At 64.1% G+C, this 17872-nt stretch overlaps 2 protein-coding genes across 3 annotated transcripts; one reads left to right on the top strand and one right to left on the bottom strand.

The window, feature by feature from the left end:
• The first annotated feature begins 577 nt into the window (after positions 1–577).
• DOK4 (docking protein 4) lies at positions 578–12105 on the top strand. 2 transcript variants are annotated; one of them, XM_051846801.3, is made up of 9 exons: positions 578–732; positions 5211–5461; positions 8496–8603; positions 8693–8807; positions 8956–9075; positions 9153–9342; positions 10270–10408; positions 10547–10670; positions 10772–12105. In XM_051846801.3, exons 2-9 carry the CDS (start codon positions 5396–5398, stop codon positions 10888–10890), a joined length of 981 nt encoding a protein of 326 aa, XP_051702761.2. In that variant the 5' UTR covers positions 578–732; positions 5211–5395; the 3' UTR covers positions 10891–12105. The 2 variants fall into 2 exon arrangements, with proteins under 2 accessions (XP_051702761.2, XP_089175895.1); XM_089319769.1 differs by lacking the exon at positions 578–732 and adding an exon at positions 4586–4790.
• POLR2C (RNA polymerase II subunit C) lies at positions 12054–17459 on the bottom strand. Its single transcript, XM_002711543.6, has 9 exons — positions 17323–17459; positions 17110–17159; positions 15417–15485; positions 15226–15278; positions 14623–14751; positions 14222–14273; positions 13877–14045; positions 13705–13779; positions 12054–12949 (listed from the first exon to the last, which is right to left on the bottom strand). Exons 1-9 carry the CDS (start codon positions 17406–17408, stop codon positions 12805–12807), a joined length of 828 nt encoding a protein of 275 aa, XP_002711589.1. The 5' UTR covers positions 17409–17459; the 3' UTR covers positions 12054–12804.
• Between the last annotated feature and the right edge of the window lie 413 nt (positions 17460–17872).

Here is a 17872-nt window from a genome sequence, read left to right as displayed (position 1 = left end):
TGGCGGCTCCCAGAAATTTGGGTTTCCTAGTCTGGGTGGGGCAGGGAATTTTAATCTCTGGCCAGCTTCAAGGTGCTGCCCATGTGCCTGGTCCAAGGTCAGCGCTTTGAGAAGCACTAGGATAGCAGGGTGCAGAGGGCAGGCACCAGGCCACAGCCCCGTCCCGGCCTGGCACAGGCGACCAGGCAGTCAGGTAAGCGTGGGAGGGGACCGAGGAGGTGACTGGGCACCTCCCCCTCCGGGGGGGCGGGCAGGGGTAGAGCAGGGGATCGAAGCCGTGGGTGAGTAGCGATTGCTGCAGGAGTTGGGCGAGGCGGGGAGCTGATGCGGGGCCCTGCTCTCGCAGGCTGAGCAGCCATGCGAAATCGGGCTTTGCGGCCCACGGCGGCGCGGTGGGGCTGAGCCGCGGGCACCGAGGGCGCCCTGCAGGGCGGAGAGCCGGGAGGACGCGCGTGTCCCGCGGCTCGGAGGAATACGGCGGGGGCCGTCCCGGGCCGCGCCGGCGGGGCGGGGCTGCACGGAGCGGGGCGGGGCGACGGGACCCGGGCGGAGCTGCGAGCGCGGCCGAGCCCCAGCCGGAGCCCGAGCCCGGCGGCCGCGCCTCCCTCGCCATCCCCGCCCGGAGCCCGGCGCCGCCGCCCTGCCGCCCCCGCCGGCCGCGCGGTGACGCGGGCATGAGTCTGCCTCGCGGCCCGCCGAGTAAGCGCCCCCGGCCCGGGCCTCGGCGCCCAGGTAAATGAAGGAGGGGGGGAAGAGAGGTGGGGAGGGGGAATCTGGGCCGCGTCGAGCTCGCAAGACCCTCCCTCGCCTCCAGATCCTGCAGACTGTGCCACCCGCGAGACCTTTCTACCAAGGGTGGAGGGCGCTCAGGGACCCGCCCCCAGCTCTCCCCCGCCCCCAGCTCTCTTCGCCGGCGACTCGAGGTCGGGACCTCACCTCACCCGCACCCCCCAACACACTCCATCGGAGAAACCCAGGCCCGGCGGTATGGGCGCCTGCCAACCAGCCCCGGCAGCCCCCAGCCTCCTCCTGGCTTCTCCACTCGCACGGGGCTCCCTGCGTGCTCACCTCCCCCAAGTCCCAAGAGATTATTCCCCTCCCCCCCCCAACCGCTGGCTCCTAGTATCCGTCCCCACCTGCTAATGGAGCTCCGACCTGGCAGCTTGCCTGTCGGCCTCGACCCATTCCTCCCTGCTCTGGAGCCCTGCCCCTGCCTCCCCCAAGCAGGGCCCTGGTTCCAGGTCGGTTTTTTGCTGTTCCTGCAAAGGGGCACGAGCAGAGGCTGTGCACCCGGATGGGGTGGGCAAAGCAGGGCCTGGGTGCAGCCTGTCTGTGCTGTTGGGTGCATGGCAGCTGCTGCAGGTGGGCTTGGGGTGGACAGGCATGAAAGTCCAGGGCCTGGAGGGGCCCTGCCAGAAGCTGGGCGCTCCTGGTCCTCCTTCTGTCCTGGTCCCTTGGAGAGGGACGCGCGGCAGCCCAGGCCGCCCGGTGTGGGTCCCAGGAGCGGAGCCCCCTCTCACCGGTGGGTAGCTTCTCTGAGCTGCTTCCTCCTAGACACGGAGATAGGGCTGGGCACGGCCTCACCCGACAACCCCAGAGCCGGACACAGCGGGGACACCTTGTGCTCGCCTGTGGCAGCTCTGAGCCGCACTGGGGTTTGGGGCCGGGCTGTTAGTCCAGTAACAGGTCTCATGGCCGTGACAGCTCCAGGAGCATGGAGGCGGGAGCTGGCCACTGCTCACACACCTGTGGAAGCCGAGCCCGGGCCGGCCAGATGGATGCTGGTGATGGTGGGAGAGGGGGCGAGGAGGACAGATCCTGGAGAGGGTTGTCCATTCAGACCCCAGGACGGTGCACCTGCTCCACAGTAGGTAGCTGGTAACTACGCAGGCAAGGCCGAGCTGTGGGGTGCCGGGTGTCTCTGTCTGGCTGAGTAACAGACAGAGATGAAGGAGCAAGAAAATCCCATAATGACGCATGTGCCGAGGACACTGGGTGTTGCGAGAGATGCTCACAGGCGGGGCTCCTTCGGCGGGAGTAGTCAGGGAGGGCCTCTCAGAGGAGGTGACCTTTGTGCTGAGACCTGATTGGAGTAGTGGACTGAACGCTGAGGCCAGGTGAAGGACCAGTGTTGTATGGGGGACCGGCAGGCCTAGTAGTTCTGTGCGGGAAGGCAGCTGGCTTGTTGAGAGCGGAGTGGCAGTGGTATGGGGCACAGCGCCGCTTTTCTGGCCCGAGGGTCTGGGGGACCCTGGCGATGCAGATGTCCCCTCCTCCCAGCGTTCACCGCGGCCAGTTGGGCACTTGTCTGTCTGCTGTCTGTCTGCTGCCACCCACCAGGGCGGCCCCTTGTCGGGATTGGTGTCCCAGGCCCCTGATAGCAATCAGGCAGGGCTGGGAGAGAACCCCGAGATAGGATCTTCGCCGTGGGGCAGAGACAGCCAGATGACAGCGAGATGGTGTCCAGGCAGGGCTGTCCCTGAAGCCCTGATAAGATCCCGTCGGCAGGAGGGGGGTGGAGACCCAGCCAGGCGGCGCCGCTCCCGCGCTCTCATTGGCTGCCAGCCTCAGCGAGTAGCGTTTGTTCTGGAGCCAAAGCCTCCGGGCAGAATCCAGGTGGGGAGCCGGGGAGCTGGCTGCCCCGTGGGGAGGTGGGCAGGGCGGCCGGCCCCACCCCTCTGCTGGGCACCAGGGAGCCTCCCTGCCCCCTCCCCAGCGCACACCTGCCCGGCTCCCGGGGCGGCTGTGCTGGCCTGGCCCAGGGCAGGTCGTGTCTGGTTGCTTGAGCGCCTCTGCTGGTGCCAGGCTGGGAGGAGGGGTGGGGGGCCTTGGGGCTGTGGGACACCCTGCGTAGTGCCTCTGGGTGCTCAGAGCTCCCTGGCCTCCTACCCAGTGCTGGGGAAAGGCCTGAGGACTCAAGTCCCCGCTGCAGGCCTGGAGAGGCGGCTGGTGGCTCCGGAGCGAGAGGGCAGTGGCCCCGGGCACGGGCGCCTTGGCCCAGTGCTGGCCTGCCTCACACTTCCTCACGGCTGTCCCTCTGGTCCCTCTGGGGGATGGGTTGGCTCTGGGCTACCCCCCCCCTTGCCTCCCCTTGCCTGCGAAATTTGTGGGTCCACCTGCTGGCCCTTCCTGCTCCCTCCTGCCCCTTCCCCTGCCTCACCCCCCACAGCCCATTGTAGGTCCCCAGCTGAGGCTCCCTCTTCAAATCTCAGTTGGGACTGTGTTTGGCCTGGAGTCCCTGAGGATAGGGGCTGATTCCAAGGCCTGGGGCTTGGTGCGGGCAGTGCAGGAGGACAGGCAGCTTGCGCTGGGCGGGCGGAAGCCTGGCTCCTGGTGGTGGCCCTGAATGGGCAGCAACTCCTGGGGAGAAAAGAGAACCAAACAGAAAAACATCCCTTAGAGTTTGCGAGATGAGGCTCTGGGTCCAAAGCCGCCAGGCAGGTGCTTCCTGGACGCATTTCCTCGTTTACTGTAGGTGGACAGAGCCTCCTTTTTTTTTTTTTACTTGGGGAAACTGAGGCCCACAGAAGCTGAGGGGCGTGCCCAGGACCAGGCAGCCTGCTGGACTCACGCTGTGGGCCGTGGCCTCCTGGAGGTGTGTTGTGAGAGGGGCCTCCCACGCGGTGGGGCCGGCAGCCAGTGGCCAGCCTGCAGAGAGCAGAGACAGAGGCGGGCAAATGAACCGCTCTGCGTGCCCGAGCCCAGGGGTGACAGTGCTGTGGGGAGGCAGCACGGGCGCTGGGGTAGAGGAGGGGATGGGTGGGCGCACCGAGGGGCCCTCAGGGCAGGCGTGGGGTCTAGGAGCGGTGCCCCTCGGCCCTGCCCCTAGTTTCCATGTGCCACTCGGGTAGCCCCATCTGTTCCACTTATGGACTCGACAGTCAGGCCTCTTGGAGATTAATTAATGCCAAGCTGCTGGCACATCCAACAGGATGCCTGCCCCAGGGCCCCGGCCTGGTGGCACAGATGCCCAGCTGACCCCAGCAATGCCGCTGCCTTCTCCCTTGGTGATCTGGGAGATGCTGGGGGCGGGGGCAGGCACAGCCCCGCCCCTCAGGCTCACCTGGTGGCAGGCAGCCAGTGGCGGTCCACACATCGGCCTTCTGGCCCAGGCTGACCTCAGTTGCCCACCCTGGAACCACGCCTTCAGCCATGGCCGCACTCTGTGCTTGCTGTGTAGCCATAGCCAGGTGGCTTGCCCTCTCTGGGCATCTTTCTTTTCCCACCTTTCAAATGTGCTAGACTGGGTCACCACGGAGATCCCTCTGAGTCTGGGCTTTCTTATCTGTTGATCGCTGGCACCCCACCCACCCACCCCACCCCACCAGGCTTCCCCGAGGTGCCCCAGGCCCTGGCTGCTTCTCCTGTAATTAACTCCTGTCCCCCTCCCTGCATGGGACCAAGCAGGAGCTCCAGCAGCCTACGGGGTCCTCCCCACTGCGTGGCCAGGGGAGGCGCCTGCCTCCGCAGTGGCCACATCCAGCCGGCCTAGCACATTCCTCAGCCTAATCTCGAGGCCCGCCCCGCTGGACTCTGCCCTCCCACCCAGGAAGCGGCACCAGGGGAGAATTCCAGGGCCTGGGCTGCAGAGGCTGAGTCGTAGCTGCTCTGGGGTACAGCCAGGGTGGGGCAGAGGCATATGTGTGTGGGGGGGGGGCTGCTGAGGCCAGAGAGGCAGGTGGTCTTTAACCCCGGGGAGCCTGGTGTTCACTCAGCCAACTCCGGGGACCGCCTGCCCCTCCCAGCACCGCCTGCCCGCGAAGGCTCTACCCGGCGGCTCCTGTGCCCAGGTGGGGGTCCACGCGTGCACGTTGCTTGCCCTGTGTCTGCTTCGAAGTTGTACCAGGAGAAGGGGCCATGGCCAAGAGCCCAGGGACAGCAGCGGCTCCTTGGGCCCAGCCGGGGTCCCCGGGCTGGCCACCCCCTCCTCCACGGTGGGAGCTGGAGCCAGTCCTCCCAGGAAGGGGTTAACTGCCAGCCCCAGCCGTGAGGGAGGGGACTGGGCTGGACCATTTTCCCCGGCGCTGCCTCCACCTCGGTTTTCCTGAATGGTTCTGTCGTCCTGGGGTGGGGAGGGAAGGGAAGGAAGGAGGGCGGGCGGAGGGAGGGCGGGAGGGAGGAGTGTGGGAAGAGGAAGGGAAAAAGAGGAGCCAGCTAGGGGAAGAGAAAGATGTCACTGCCTCTAATCTCCCTGTCATTTTTGTTTGCAGCCGGCGCCCGGCACAGGAGCTGCTAGAACAATGCTGAGGCGGGCGAGGTGAGCGGCAGCCCCGACGGACCGAGGCGCGCCCGGGACAGGCGATCCCGGGAGCCGGAGCCCGGGCCACCTGGGTCTCCTCCCCTCCCCTCCCCTGCCCTGGGCCAGCCTGGCACCCCAGAGCCCCGCGAGGCCACCATGGCGACCAATTTCAACGACATCGTCAAGCAAGGCTACGTGAGGATGAAGAGCAGGAAGCTGGGGGTGAGCGACCCTCCCTGGGCCCCCCCTCCCGCCGGGGACGCGGGGCGTCGGGTGTGTGTGGTCTCCCGGCTTGTCACCGCCTGGGCTGCCTGGCGCGCGCCCCCCGCCCCAGCCGGACCGGCCGGCACCCCGGCCGCTGGCCAGCGGTGCCCGTGGCCGCTGGCCAGGCGGCTCCCCGGCTATTGTTGAAGTTGTCACCTCCACGGCTGCGGCGGGAGCCGCCGCTCGCTTCCCCTGGCTTCCTCCGCGCGGCCCCTCCCCTCTGCTGTCCCCACCTCCCCTGGCCTCTTTTCTTTGAAGTCAGCCCTCTGCGCTTGCCGCCGCGTGCTCGCTGCCCCGGCTGTGTAGCTATTGGCCGCGGCGGTGGGTTTCGGCGTGGAAGGAGAGGGCCGGCCCGGCGGGGGCGGGGCGGGGCGGGGCGGGGCGGCGTGAGGGGCAGAAGCCACCGCGGCTGTGGGTTGTAGAGAACTTAAGGCATTCAGGCTCGCGGCTCTGGGACCGCTGCCTCCCTCCAAGTTGTCGCCCAGCCCGAGCTGAGAGCTGGAGCGGCCGTGGACCCCTCCCCGGATCTGCAGGTCCCCTCCTGGGGCAAGCACCGCCAGAAGGCAAGAGCAGGGTACCCAGGGATCACCTTCATGATTGCCGGGAACTTACACAAGAGCTGCCTCAGTTTCCCTGGCTGTTCCCCTATTCCTGCCTTCGGGGTGGGGGTCTGCCAGCTGCTCCCCCAGCTGCCCAGTAGGAAGGAAGCCCTGGACACCCAGTGGCCTACATCTAGTTGTACCTGTTCTCCCTGTGTTGACGTGGGGTGGAGCCACACGGCCCAGGTGTTCCTGGCTCAGCCTGGTGGGGGTCCGGAGCGGAGCAGACCCAATCCGGAGCGCCGGCCCCAGAAAGGGATGGCCCTTTCCCTCCTCCCCCTCTGGGTTCCTTGGGCCCCGTCCAGTGGAGACTGGGCCCTGGCTCGTCCCCTAGAGCGGGGTTCAGCCCACTGACCTGGAGCATACCACAGAGAGGCTGAGGCCGAGGGCAGGGGCCGAGGGAGCAGGGGCCGGTGTGGACCATCCGCCTCCTTCCCCGTGGCCTGGACCTGGCAAGTCCTGGGGGCCGAGGGTCGGGCTGGGCTCAGCTGAGCTGTTTCAGATCTGTTCCAGGAGATCTGGGAACCCCGAGGGGAAGAGGTGGGCACAGCCACGGGGAGGGCTTGGGCAGTGGGGCGTGGCCAGGCCTGGCCTCCCCCCCACGCCGTCCCCCCCTTCCCTTTGCACACCTGAGCTGTGCTTCCCTGCTGTGAAGGGGCAGCCATCCTCCTCTCAGCCCCCAGAGGCAAGGGGGAGGGGCGGCCAGGCACCAGGCGCCCACCCCCTACCTGCCAGGGCCTTCCCCTGCCAGAGTGTTTCTGAAGTGCTGATCAAAGACCTGGGAGAAGTGGGGAGGAGGGCTGTGGAGCGCCGGCTCCCTGGGGCTGCATGAGTGTCTCCTGTAACCAGGCAACCGGGGTGCAGGGCCTCTGGGCCCTCTGCCCCGACTCGACGACGGAGCCCGGCCCGGGAGGGTGCATCTGGGGCAGCAGCATCCATTCACCCGGCCGGCTGCCCATTCACTGTCCCTTGCCGTGGTCATTCACTTGCTCGGCAGTGCTGTGTGAATGAGGCTACCAGGATAGGCGTGAGATCCCGAGAGGAAAGTCACCCCTGCCTTAAAGGAGCTGTGCAGCGAGAGCTGGGGCTTGGGGATACGGGCCAGGGCGGCGGCCGGCGGCGCATGCGCCTCCTCAGCTCCTATACAGGAGCCAGAAAACCTGCCTGGCTCTGGGGGCTTCCTGGCCTGCAGGCTGCCTAGGCCACAGTGCCTGTGACCCTGGCTGTCGAGGACCTGGGACACCATGGCAGAGCAGGGCTGGGGAGAGGGCAGGGTCTGGGGAGTACGGTCCAGGGGCCCCCGTCCGCTCAGCTCTGGGCTGCCTCTGTCTCCCTGCTGTTGGCCAGTGAGAGGAACCCCAGAGCTGCCCGGGCAAGGGGCTTTGCCACTGAAAGGGGTGGGCATCCTGGCCACCCACCCACCCATGTATCCGCTTCTGGCTGGTGGAGGGCAGGGCCATAGCAGGAAGTCAGCAGGTGAGGGAGGCGGCCAGACTGGGCCTCAAGGAGTTGGAAAGGCCAAAGTGGCCTTTAGCCCTACAGCACAGTCACTCATCCCCTCACCTCTGCCACTCCCTGCCTGCCCCCTGCGTCTCAGGAGGAGTCCGGGGAGCTGTGGCGAGTTCCGGTGGCTTCAGGCACAGGACGTTGGCAGGGGAGGCACTTTGCTGCTGGGTAGCCCTGGGTTCTCCGTTCCGCCCCTTTCCCTCCGCTCTGCCCGCTGCAACAGGGAAACCACCCTAGCCCCCTGCTCTCCAGGGCTGATAAAAGACCGAACAGGGTGAGTGTGAGCTCCTGGAGACAGGAGTGGGTGTCAGCGACGCCCATGGCGGTGGGCAAGGGGCTGCCCCTGCCCCTCGGCACCTCCCTCTGTTGGGGCTGGCACAGTGGGAGCCTTGGCCAGAAGGTCCATGCAGCCGGCAGCAAGTATCTGCTCGGGGTCTAGACAGCCCGTTTGAAATGCTAGCTCTGCCCTTTATTAGCTGTTACTCTTTCGTGCCTCACTTTCCCCGTCTATAAAATGGGAATGATAAGAGCAGCGATCTCAAGAGTAACTCTGGGACTGTGCCTTGTATGACTTGGAGCTGACTTGCTCTCAGCAAACGTCAGCTACTTACACTAAACTTGGAGTGGTGGCCGTAGCCAACAGTGACTCTGGAGCGCCCCCTTGGTGGAACAGCCGCTCAGAGCCAGCCCAGAAGGGACTGCCTGCTAGACTGGAGGAGAGGGCCAGGGTGGGTCACTGGCGGTGACCACCATCCCCAGGTTTCAGGGAGGGCTGTGTGGCCCTGCCGCCTGCAGCAGGCACAGGTGACTGTGGGAGTGGCCCCAGGTGGGGGACCTGGGGTGGGAGTGGTCCGGGGCGCCTGATCCCCTGTGGTCTCGTCCCACAGATCTACCGGCGGTGCTGGCTGGTGTTCCGGAAATCCTCCAGCAAGGGACCCCAGCGGCTGGAGAAGTATCCAGACGAGAAGTCAGTGTGCCTCCGAGGCTGCCCTAAGGTGAGGGGGCCTGGGCCTGCTGAGCGCCTGAGAGCACCCCCACGCTCGGGGCAGCTGAGCTGAGGCCCTTGTGCATGGTGTTGTCCCAGGTGACTGAGATCAGCAACGTCAAGTGTGTCACGAGGCTCCCCAAGGAGACCAAGCGGCAAGCGGTGGCCATCATATTCACTGATGACTCGGCACGCACCTTCACCTGCGACTCAGGTGAGGTGCTGCTCAGCCAGTGGTCCAGGAAGAGGCTGGCTGGAGCTGGGGCTGGGGCTGGGGCTGGGGGTGACTTCACGGGTGCGCTGCACGGGCCCCGCCCACCCTGCCTTGTGCTGGGGAGGTTACAAGGTGCTGTTTCGTCCAGAGCTGGAGGCGGAGGAATGGTACAAGACCCTGTCTGTGGAGTGTCTGGGATCGCGGCTCAACGACATCAGCCTGGGAGAGCCCGACCTCCTGGCCCCTGGGGTACAGTGTGAGCAGACAGGTGAGGCGGGGCCCTGGCCCTGGGCGGGGCTGCAGAGGGCGAGGCCCCCTCTTAGGCCCTGTCCTCGGCTGCTCCAGATCGCTTCAACGTCTTCCTGCTGCCCTGCCCCAACCTGGACGTGTACGGCGAGTGCAAGCTGCAGATCACCCACGAGAACATCTACCTCTGGGACATACACAACCCCCGCGTGAAGCTCGTCTCGTGGCCGCTCTGCTCGCTGCGCCGCTACGGCCGGGATGCCACACGGTTCACCTTCGAGGCTGGCCGGTAGGACCCTCGTGCCTCCCACTGCGTCCCACCGTCCGCACGGTGCTGGTGGCCACCCACTCCAGGCAGACACGGTGCTGAGAGCTTCCTCTCTCAGCCTCGCTGTCCCATGAGGAATGTAGTATTCCCATTCTATAGAGGCAATCTGGGCTCAGAGAAGTAACTTACCCAGGACAGGTGGGTTATGTGAGACCATTTACAAAAATCGCGTGAGTTCATGTGGCGCGGAAGTTGGACCTAGAGGTTTAGGAACTCGTGTCCCATTACCAGAATACCCAGGTTCAAGTCCCGGTTCCGGCTCCCAACTCTGGCTTCCTGCTAATATGGACCCTGTGAGGCAGGCAAATAATTGGGTTCCTGACACCCATGTGCAGGAACTGGACTGAGTTCCTGGCTCCTGGCTTTGGCCCAGCTCAGCCCAGCCTTGGCCATCGGGAGCCTCTGGGGAGTGGACCAGCAAATGGGAGGTTTTTTTGCTGTGTCCCTTTCACTGTTTGTCTGCCTCCCAAACTGAAAAAAAAAAGAAAATGAAAAAGCCAACTGCTTGGGTTCAGATCAAATGCTGGCACTTACTGGGTACGTGAGTGGAGCTGTCTCCCCTGCGTGGCCTATGAAACGGGAGGAAGGCGGCACTGACCGCTGACCTTACCCAGCTCCAGCCCCAGGGCCAGGCTGCCCCGCGTACGTTCTGTATAATCCCTCTGTACCATCTGCGCTGTTTCTTGGCGCCCATGAGCCTGCTTCCTGTGTGTACGACTTGAGAACATGCATGACAATAAGGCAACTATGAATAGTTAGCCCCGAGTGGGTGGTGGAAAGGGAATGGGCTGCTGGTCGTAAGCAGGGAGCCCAGCCGTGGCACACGTGGCAGAGCCCTGACCACGCCCCGCCTGGGCAAGCGTGTGCAGGTGAGTGCTGTCTCCCCAGGATGTGCGACGCTGGCGAGGGGCTCTACACCTTCCAGACGCAGGAGGGGGAGCAGATTTACCAGCGGGTCCACAGCGCCACCCTCGCCATCGCCGAGCAGCACAAGAGGGTTCTGCTGGAGATGGAGAAGAACGTGAGGGTGAGGCCAGGGTCCTGGGGTCCGGCAGCCACGTCTGCCCGTGTGCCGTCGTGGGCGGGGGCTTGGGCCGGCGGCTCAGGGAGTGTAGCAGCCAGAGTCCTCAGAGCTAACGGGGAGGCCCCGCTGCTCCGCCCACAGCTGCTGAACAAGGGCACGGAGCACTACTCGTATCCCTGCACGCCCACCACCATGCTGCCCCGCAGCGCCTACTGGCACCACATCACAGGCTCCCAGAACATCGCCGAGTCCGCCAGCTATGCCGGTGGGTTGCTGCTCTGCCTCACGCCCCGGGGAGGACACGGCCTACCGGGCAGGGGTCTCGTGCCCTGGACCTGAGTTCTGAGCCTACTTCTGTGCCCGTAGGTGAGGGGTACGGGGCGGCCCAGGCCAGCTCGGAAACGGACCTCCTCAACAGATTCATCCTGCTAAAGCCAAAGTCGAGCCAGGGCGACAGCAGCGAGACCAAGGCCCCATCCCAGTGACGGCAGGGCCGACACGCACCGATGACTGCCGGGCCGCCCGCGGCAGGGCGGACTGCGGCCTCCTGCGGGACGGTCTCAAGGGGCTGTTAGCCAAGAGCCTGGAGGAAGGGAGCAAGCTGCTCCCTCTCTGCCCCGAAGAAGGGTGAGGCTGGACCAAGGCCAGGGGCTGGCCACACCGCCTGAGCATGTGTGAGGGGCTGGAGCTCCGCGGGACTATATACTGTTAATGATTTTAATATATATGGCTTATGACATATTCTATATTAATGAGATTCCCCCCTCTATCCCTTCCCGCCAACACATACACTTTTCTTAATCCCATGACCAGGCCAGGGTCAAGGCTGCTGTTGAGTTTGAGGGCAGCAGGTTGCCCGCCCTCCATGGTGCAGCCCTCCTGTACCAGGACCTGCTTTGAACTGCCAGGGCCAGAGGAGGGGGACAATTCACTCACAGCTGGCGCTGACCGCTGCCTTCTCCTAAGCAGCCCGGGGCCAGGGTGGCAGGTGGCCTCACTGTCCCTGAGTGGCACAGGGAGGACCTGGATTGTGCCACTCAGCGGCCTTGCACTCGGGCGTTTTAAGCAGAGGTGACATCTGGTTGAAAACGTATTTTTTGCGCAGGCTCCTTCCTGTTCAGCAGGCTAAGGGGCCCTGGGGTGGGGTGCTGAGTACCCCAGGGCTGGGCCAGGCACCCCTGCTGCCCCTCACTGACCAGGGTGGACAGCGCCCCAGCAGAGGGAGCTCCTCCCCCCGGGTCTGGCCAGCCATAGGCTGGCCAGAAGCACTCAGAAACCAAGCCCTTCCCACTTGCTCTCCCCCTATGGTGCTGAGGCTCCCTGCTGAGATGCAATTAAAGCAATTGATTTTCTAGTGCAGAAGGGCTATCTTTTTATTCACGTCCAACCTTCAGTTGTGTGAGGTGGGGTTTTGTTTGTTTCTTTTAATACTCTGGGGTTCTGATTTGTGGGACTAGACTTTCTTGTAAATAACCACTGCTGAAGCCGAGGCAGGAGGAGGACAAAACGGGAGCCCCTCCCAGAGGAGCCCTGGAGCCAGGGAGCCCGCCCAGCCAGCGCAGCTCCTGACCTGGGGCCTGGCCGCCCCAAGCCCTGGGGACAGAGGCCCGGCTGGCTGGCTCAGCTAGTGGCACGATGACGCATGAAGGAGATTATGTTGTGCTCTTTATTGCCAAAAATAAAAACTTTTAAAAATACAACTACTGTTAATCGATAGCCCTTCCTTTCTGTACCCGCTCTCCGGCGTTCTCCCGGCTGCCTGATCAGCTGTTCTGGGTATGCTCCTACCTGGAGACAGTGCTGGGGTCAGGCCCCAAAGCTTCACCAGGAGAAATCAGGAGAGGTGGTCTTTGGGCCCAGCCTCCCCTCACCACCGCCACCTTCACCCAACGGAAAGGTCAGGCTCCTGGTGGGGTGGGGAAGGAGCTGGTAGCCAATGCAAAGAATGAAACAGCATCTTTATCTGGGGGGCAGGGGGCAGCCAGGGGCTAACGCTATGCCCATGGGGCTACCTCTCCAATTACGGGCACCTGAATTTAAAGGGCCAGTAGGTGCCTTGGGGAAAGGAGCGGAAGGGTTACAGGCAGCCTGAGGAAGGTTCCAGCACCCAGCCTGAGGTGCAACTGCGAATGTCCCCCTTTTGGAGAGAGGGTTTACAGAGCCGGGAGAAGGCGGGCGCAGTGGCTCTTCACACGGACAAGCATGCCAAGTAGCAGGATGCGAGAGGCAGTCTGGCCAGGAAAACCAGGCCCTGCTCAAGTCCAGTGGATCCCTGGAATCCACCTGTGACGCCCTCCTAGTGGTACGGACAACTCGCCGAGAAGCCTGAGCAAGTGCAGGCCGGGTCTCAGGTTCCAGGAGAGGCTGGAGGGCTCCCTGCTGCAGCAGGCGAGCAGCAGCTAGTTTATGGTTAGGACATCGCGCTGGATCTCGTGGCTTAGCTGCGTCTGTAGGTCACTCAGCTTCTTCTTCAGTCCCGAGAGGGCTGAGAGGACAATGGTTTCGGGGCGCAGAGAGCCACAGGACTCCACGTTGTAGTAAAACCTGGGAGAGGAGCCCAGTGAGAGCCTTCGCGAAGCGGCCTGGTCAGCCGCAGACCACCCTCTCTCCCTCTGGGCCTCCCACCAAGAACCTGACCTTGCCCCAGGGCCGACCCCCCTGCACCCAAGCCTCTTACTCAACTGAAGGACCTCAGGGGGCTCCACAGCCCCAGGGAGGTGAAAACCCTGCAACAATCCTTACGCATGCATTCCACAGCGGGGGAAGGTGGGAAAGCCGCAGGCAGAGACCACACTGCACGCTAAGCTCCGCGGGCCTTACTGAGGGCTGTGGGCCAAGTGTCTGCCCCCAGCGGTTAGGACGCCCACGCTGGAGTGACTGGGTTTGACTCCTGGTTCCCAACTCCAGCCTCTTGCTCATGCTCACCTTGGCAGGCAGCAGTGATGGCTCAAGTAATTGAGCGCCCAAGATTGATTCCTGGCTCCAGGCCTGCCCAGCCCAGGCCTGGCTGTTGCAAGCATTTGAGCAGGGAACGGGCAGATGGAGCCCTGCTCTGCCTCTAACTATGTACGTAAATGTGTGTAAATTGGCTTGGACCTGAACAGTCTGCACACTAGGGGCTGGAAATCAGAATGGGAACCATCTGGGTGAGTGGAGAGCCCCTTTCTCGTAACCAGAGGGCATGTGCACACAGCACTACTTTAGTTCAGTGGTGAGCAGCAGCGGCCCCTCGGCTGATGACTGAGCCTGCGGCAGACGCCATGCACTAAGACCCCGCCCCCCGTGCGACCAGGTCTCACCTCTCGGGCTTGCCGTTGGGGTCATAGGGAGCCTGAGACTCATCCTCATCCAGCTCGGAGTACTCGCTCTTTGGCCTGAGGTCAGAGAAGCAGAGGCTGCTGTTCCCAGACCGCCTGCCCCACCTCCGGCACCAGCAGCCCTCTGCACACCCGCCTTCCCCCTGGAGCATACCATTCCTCGGGCTTGGGGTACACCGTGTGCCTCAGGGCATTGTCTGGATCGTACTCGAAAGCAACCCCCGCGGTGGGGTTCCACTTGGCGTGTTCCTTGCCAAAGCCCTTTTTGGCGTAGGCTCGGAGTCTCAGCTCCTGGCCCTTTCTCAGCTTGACGATGAGGATGTCTGCGAGGAGAGGTGCGAGTCAGTCCCGGCCAGGAGCGTGGCTCTCCCCGCGTGGACCGACAGTGCCGCTGAGGGTGACACGCGACGCAAACACGGGCCCTCGGCCACTTTACACGAGTTCGGGCGGCAGGAGAGGCTCTATCAAAGGTGACGCACGCACGCTCTCCAGCCCTTACCGTCCTGCTCCACGTAGTCGTTGGGGTCATTGTCTCGATTCCGGGACGTCACCTGTAGGGAGCCCAAACCCAGGCAATTGTCAGCTGCTCCTCCCACAGCACCTCCAGACTGCACTCTGCGCAAGCGCGGGATGCGAGAGGGGCCGGCGGAGGGGCCTGCTCCATGGTGTGGTCAAGACCCCGGCCTCTCGGAGGGCCCTTGGGTGACGGACACAAAGAAAACCTAAACTGCATCGTCAGCGGCCGCTTCTCTCACCCCAGCAGCTGCCAGCCCCAGTGCTGCTGCTGCCCGAGCAGAAACCAGCACCAGGCTGGTAGGCATCAGACCGGGACCCGAGCCCTCCGGCCGCCAAAGCCGGCCATGGCAGAGCCCCGGGGGAGGGGGCGCTCCAGACACTGACCGGGATGACGCGGGGGCTGTTGGAGATGAGGTCTCGGGACGTGACGTGGCGAGTCTGGTCTTCGTTACACCGCACGTCCAGGGTGAACTCCACCGAGCACTCGGGGCAGAACTCCTCACAGGTGCAGTCCTGAGCGGAGAGGGAAGCTGGAAGGAGCCCACGGAGAGCCGGGAAGCCCCACAGCTGCCTGCTCGGCCCGCTCCCTGAGCCGCTGCCTGCGTGCAGGGGGTGCTGCTCTTGTGAGACAGCGCCCAGCCCCTCTGCTCCTTGCCCGCACCTACACCAACCTCTGTGCCTCTGCCCCCCGACCCCGGGGCAGGGGTGGTGGTGGTGCTGTGGAAGCAACAGCCCCTGTGCTGCACAGGCAGGCCCCCTGGTGGCTGCCCCTCTGTGGGACTGGCTCCTGAGACTTCCAGACGGACATAACCAATGGGATCCTCATCAGCACCAAGCCCAAAGACACCTGCCTCGGGCTCTGGACAACATCTCCGCCGTCTCCCTACAACCACGGCGCAGTCCATGCTGGCAGCCAGATGCCAAGGACAAGTCCTGTGGGCCCTTAAGCCCCTACCCGAGCCACACACAGCCACTCTCGCAGCATACCCGGGAGTTCTGCAACTTGTCCACGATGTCGTCGCTCGTGAGAGGAATCAAGCCTGTAAGACACAGACCCGCGCTTTCAAGGCAGCCAGACAGCCATGCCCAAAACGAGAGCCCACAGGCGCCCCGCGGTGGGGAGGCCTCCTGCGGCATCGGCCGCACCGTCCCTTCACCTCCCCCAGAGCAGCACTCACCGAGCCGGTGCGCGATGAACTCGTCATGCAGGACGGAGGAGTTGGCATCGATCTGAACCCAGTCAATGGCTAAAACGAGAAGGGGCGGAGGTGAGACTTCATTCAGCAACCAAATTCCCCAAAGCTCAGGGCAGTGAGTGCCAAGATTCAGGAATGCCCGGGCCGGGCCAGGCCGGGCGGCCGGGGACTGACTGCAGCAGCACCGGGCAGGGCTCAGGCACCACGCAGGCACCGCGGCCCCTGCCCGCCCGGGGGGGAGTTCAGGCAGGGGCTTCCTGGACCACATGGGAACGCCGGCTCAGAGCGCCTCACCGCAGCAGGCACACCTGCTGCCGATTTCTGTGAGAAGCCAATGTATCTGCCACCTGTGCCAGTGCCAAACAGCCAGGAACACAAACGATTCAGCCACTGCGATGAGGGAAACTCACGAACAACGAACAGGCCGACAGCAGGAACCGCGTCTGGCCCACCCAACGAGCATTTCCTCATCACTCAGCCGACACAGGTTACTGCGTCCTGTCAGGAACCAGGCAGCTTACAGAGAAACCGGTCCTTGCCAGCAACGAGCTGGCAGCACGGTGAGGACTGTCTCACACCCACGTGACTTCAACCCCACTTTACTCACTCATTCATACAAACGCCGAAATCAAACAGGGCTGCTGCCCAGCTGCCAGGGGGGGCATGGCCGCTGGGAGCAGAGGTCAGAAGGGGACCAGTCGTCTCAGGCCCCAACCCAGGCCCCTCTGCCTCTTCACGTACCCCCGGACCCCGGCTGCTTCCTGGCCCGCACTTTCCTTCCTCGTGCAGCTCCAAATCCCCCGAGCCTAAAACCCGAGTCCCGCCTGCGCTTCAGACTGAGCCGTGAGCACCCCCGGCCTCTGAACCCCGCTCGGACAAGGCCAGCTCTGACTCCCCTTAGCACAGCGGTCATGCTTTGCTCAGTGTCGGATTTGTGTCTCATCCCCACCGCAGGCTTGGAGAATTCCTTGAGGCCGGGTCTGAGCTGCCTTTGTTTGCCCAGCATGGGTGCGCATTTGCAGAGCTGAGAATGTGAAAAGCGGGGCCCACCGAGGCCCAGCGGGGCTGAGGCGACGGGGGGCGGAGGCGGCGGCTTTAGCAAGCAGCTGGTGTGTGCCGCTTCCTTCAGAGTCTGAACACTTGATGCAGCAGCCACAACATCTCTTTTGCCAAACGCAAACTCACTGAGCTGACACAAAACACCCCTGGTATTTTACACAAGCACAGTCAACGCAGAAAACACTGGGGCACAGAGGCCAGAGGCCCTCCCACCCCTGCGGGCCGCTGCTGCGAGGTCCTCGAGCCCCGTGCACATCCATCAGAATCGCTCACTCACTGGTCCCCGCCGTCGGCCTGGTGAGTAACACCAGCGTCCAATGTCTCCGATGAGAACCAGCAGCACACAGAAGGGTCACGACTTGCCTAAGTTCCACCGAGCGCGCGCGTGGAAACCGCATCGGAGCCCAGGGCAGCCCCTGCCGAACCCGTGCTGCTCCGCGAGGCACACGGCAGGGGGGCCGAAGTGGCCAACGGGGCAGCCGGGCCAGAGGCACCGGGTGCGACCCAGCCTCGGCACCTCCACCCCCAAGCCAGGCCTGGAGGCGGCACAGGTGCGTGGGGCCTTGGGAAGCCGGGGAACCAGTGGTCCCGGTAGGGTGCGGCGGGGCTCGCTTACCTATTATAGGCACCTCCGCGATGAAGACCCTCCGGATAGAATTGGCCACCCTGAAGGACGAGAAAGCGAGAGGCGTGAGGGCGCCGCAGCCCCGACAGGCCGGCCCCGGGCTCCCAAAGCTAAAGCCCTGGCACGGTGGCCGCCGTGGGAGGGCACCCCCACCCTTCGGGCCGGCTCGGCAGGGCCGCCAGCCTCTCCCCTCAGCAGCCTTACGCCAGGTCCGTATTCTCGATGATGAACTTGACGTTCTCGTCAGTGAGCTCGGTGATGCGCACCGTGGGCTGATTAGCGTACGGCATCGCGCCCCTGAGGCCTCCTAGCCGGCCCCTCGCGTCGCCCCCGTCGCGCCTGCGCGGCTCTGTCACCGGAAGCCGGACAGCGCGGCCCCCGCAGCTTCCGCCGAGACGCGCGAGCAGCGCCCCCTGCCGCTGGGAGGCTGCGGCTGCACCATGGCCCGCATTTTCTACTCCCCACCCCACCACCAGTCTCACCCAACTTGCAAGGTAACTTGGCAAGACCTGCATATGCCCTTGAATCAACAATAATACGTCTAAAAATTCATTCTGCCAAGATGTTTGCAGTTGTAAACAAAGCTACAGGGACATTCAAGACAGTACTGTAATAGCAAAAGGTAAACAAGACTGGTCTATGCATAGAGACCTGGTTAAATAGATACATATAGGCATACCATGAGGCCTTTGAGGATGATGTGAATTTGAACACCCATGGGAAACAATGCGTGGCAACTTTCAGCAAAGCATCT

The sequence above is a fragment of the Oryctolagus cuniculus genome, chromosome 18 (genome assembly GCF_051225735.1).
Source record: "Oryctolagus cuniculus isolate XC-2025 breed Fujian yellow rabbit chromosome 18, ASM5122573v1, whole genome shotgun sequence".
NCBI lineage: Eukaryota > Metazoa > Chordata > Mammalia > Lagomorpha > Leporidae > Oryctolagus > Oryctolagus cuniculus.
Note: the sequence above shows the minus strand (reverse complement) of the source record. Positions and strands in the feature narration are given on the sequence as shown.

Bases quoted from the DNA above. Each gene is read 5' to 3' on its own strand.
- POLR2C (XM_002711543.6), bottom strand. From the start codon at position 17,408: ATGCCGTACGCTAATCAGCCCACGGTGCGCATCACCGAGCTCACTGAC. The intron at 17,160-17,322 runs GTAAGGCTGCTG...CTCGTCCTTCAG, and splicing joins ATCGAGAATACGGACCTGGC to GGTGGCCAATTCTATCCGGA. The intron at 15,486-17,109 runs GTAAGCGAGCCC...TTCTCGTTTTAG, and splicing joins CGCGGAGGTGCCTATAATAG to CCATTGACTGGGTTCAGATC.
- DOK4 (XM_051846801.3), top strand. From the start codon at position 5,396: ATGGCGACCAATTTCAACGACATCGTCAAGCAAGGCTACGTGAGGATG. The intron at 9,343-10,269 runs GTAGGACCCTCG...CTGTCTCCCCAG, and splicing joins TTCACCTTCGAGGCTGGCCG to GATGTGCGACGCTGGCGAGG. The intron at 10,409-10,546 runs GTGAGGCCAGGG...CTCCGCCCACAG, and splicing joins AGATGGAGAAGAACGTGAGG to CTGCTGAACAAGGGCACGGA.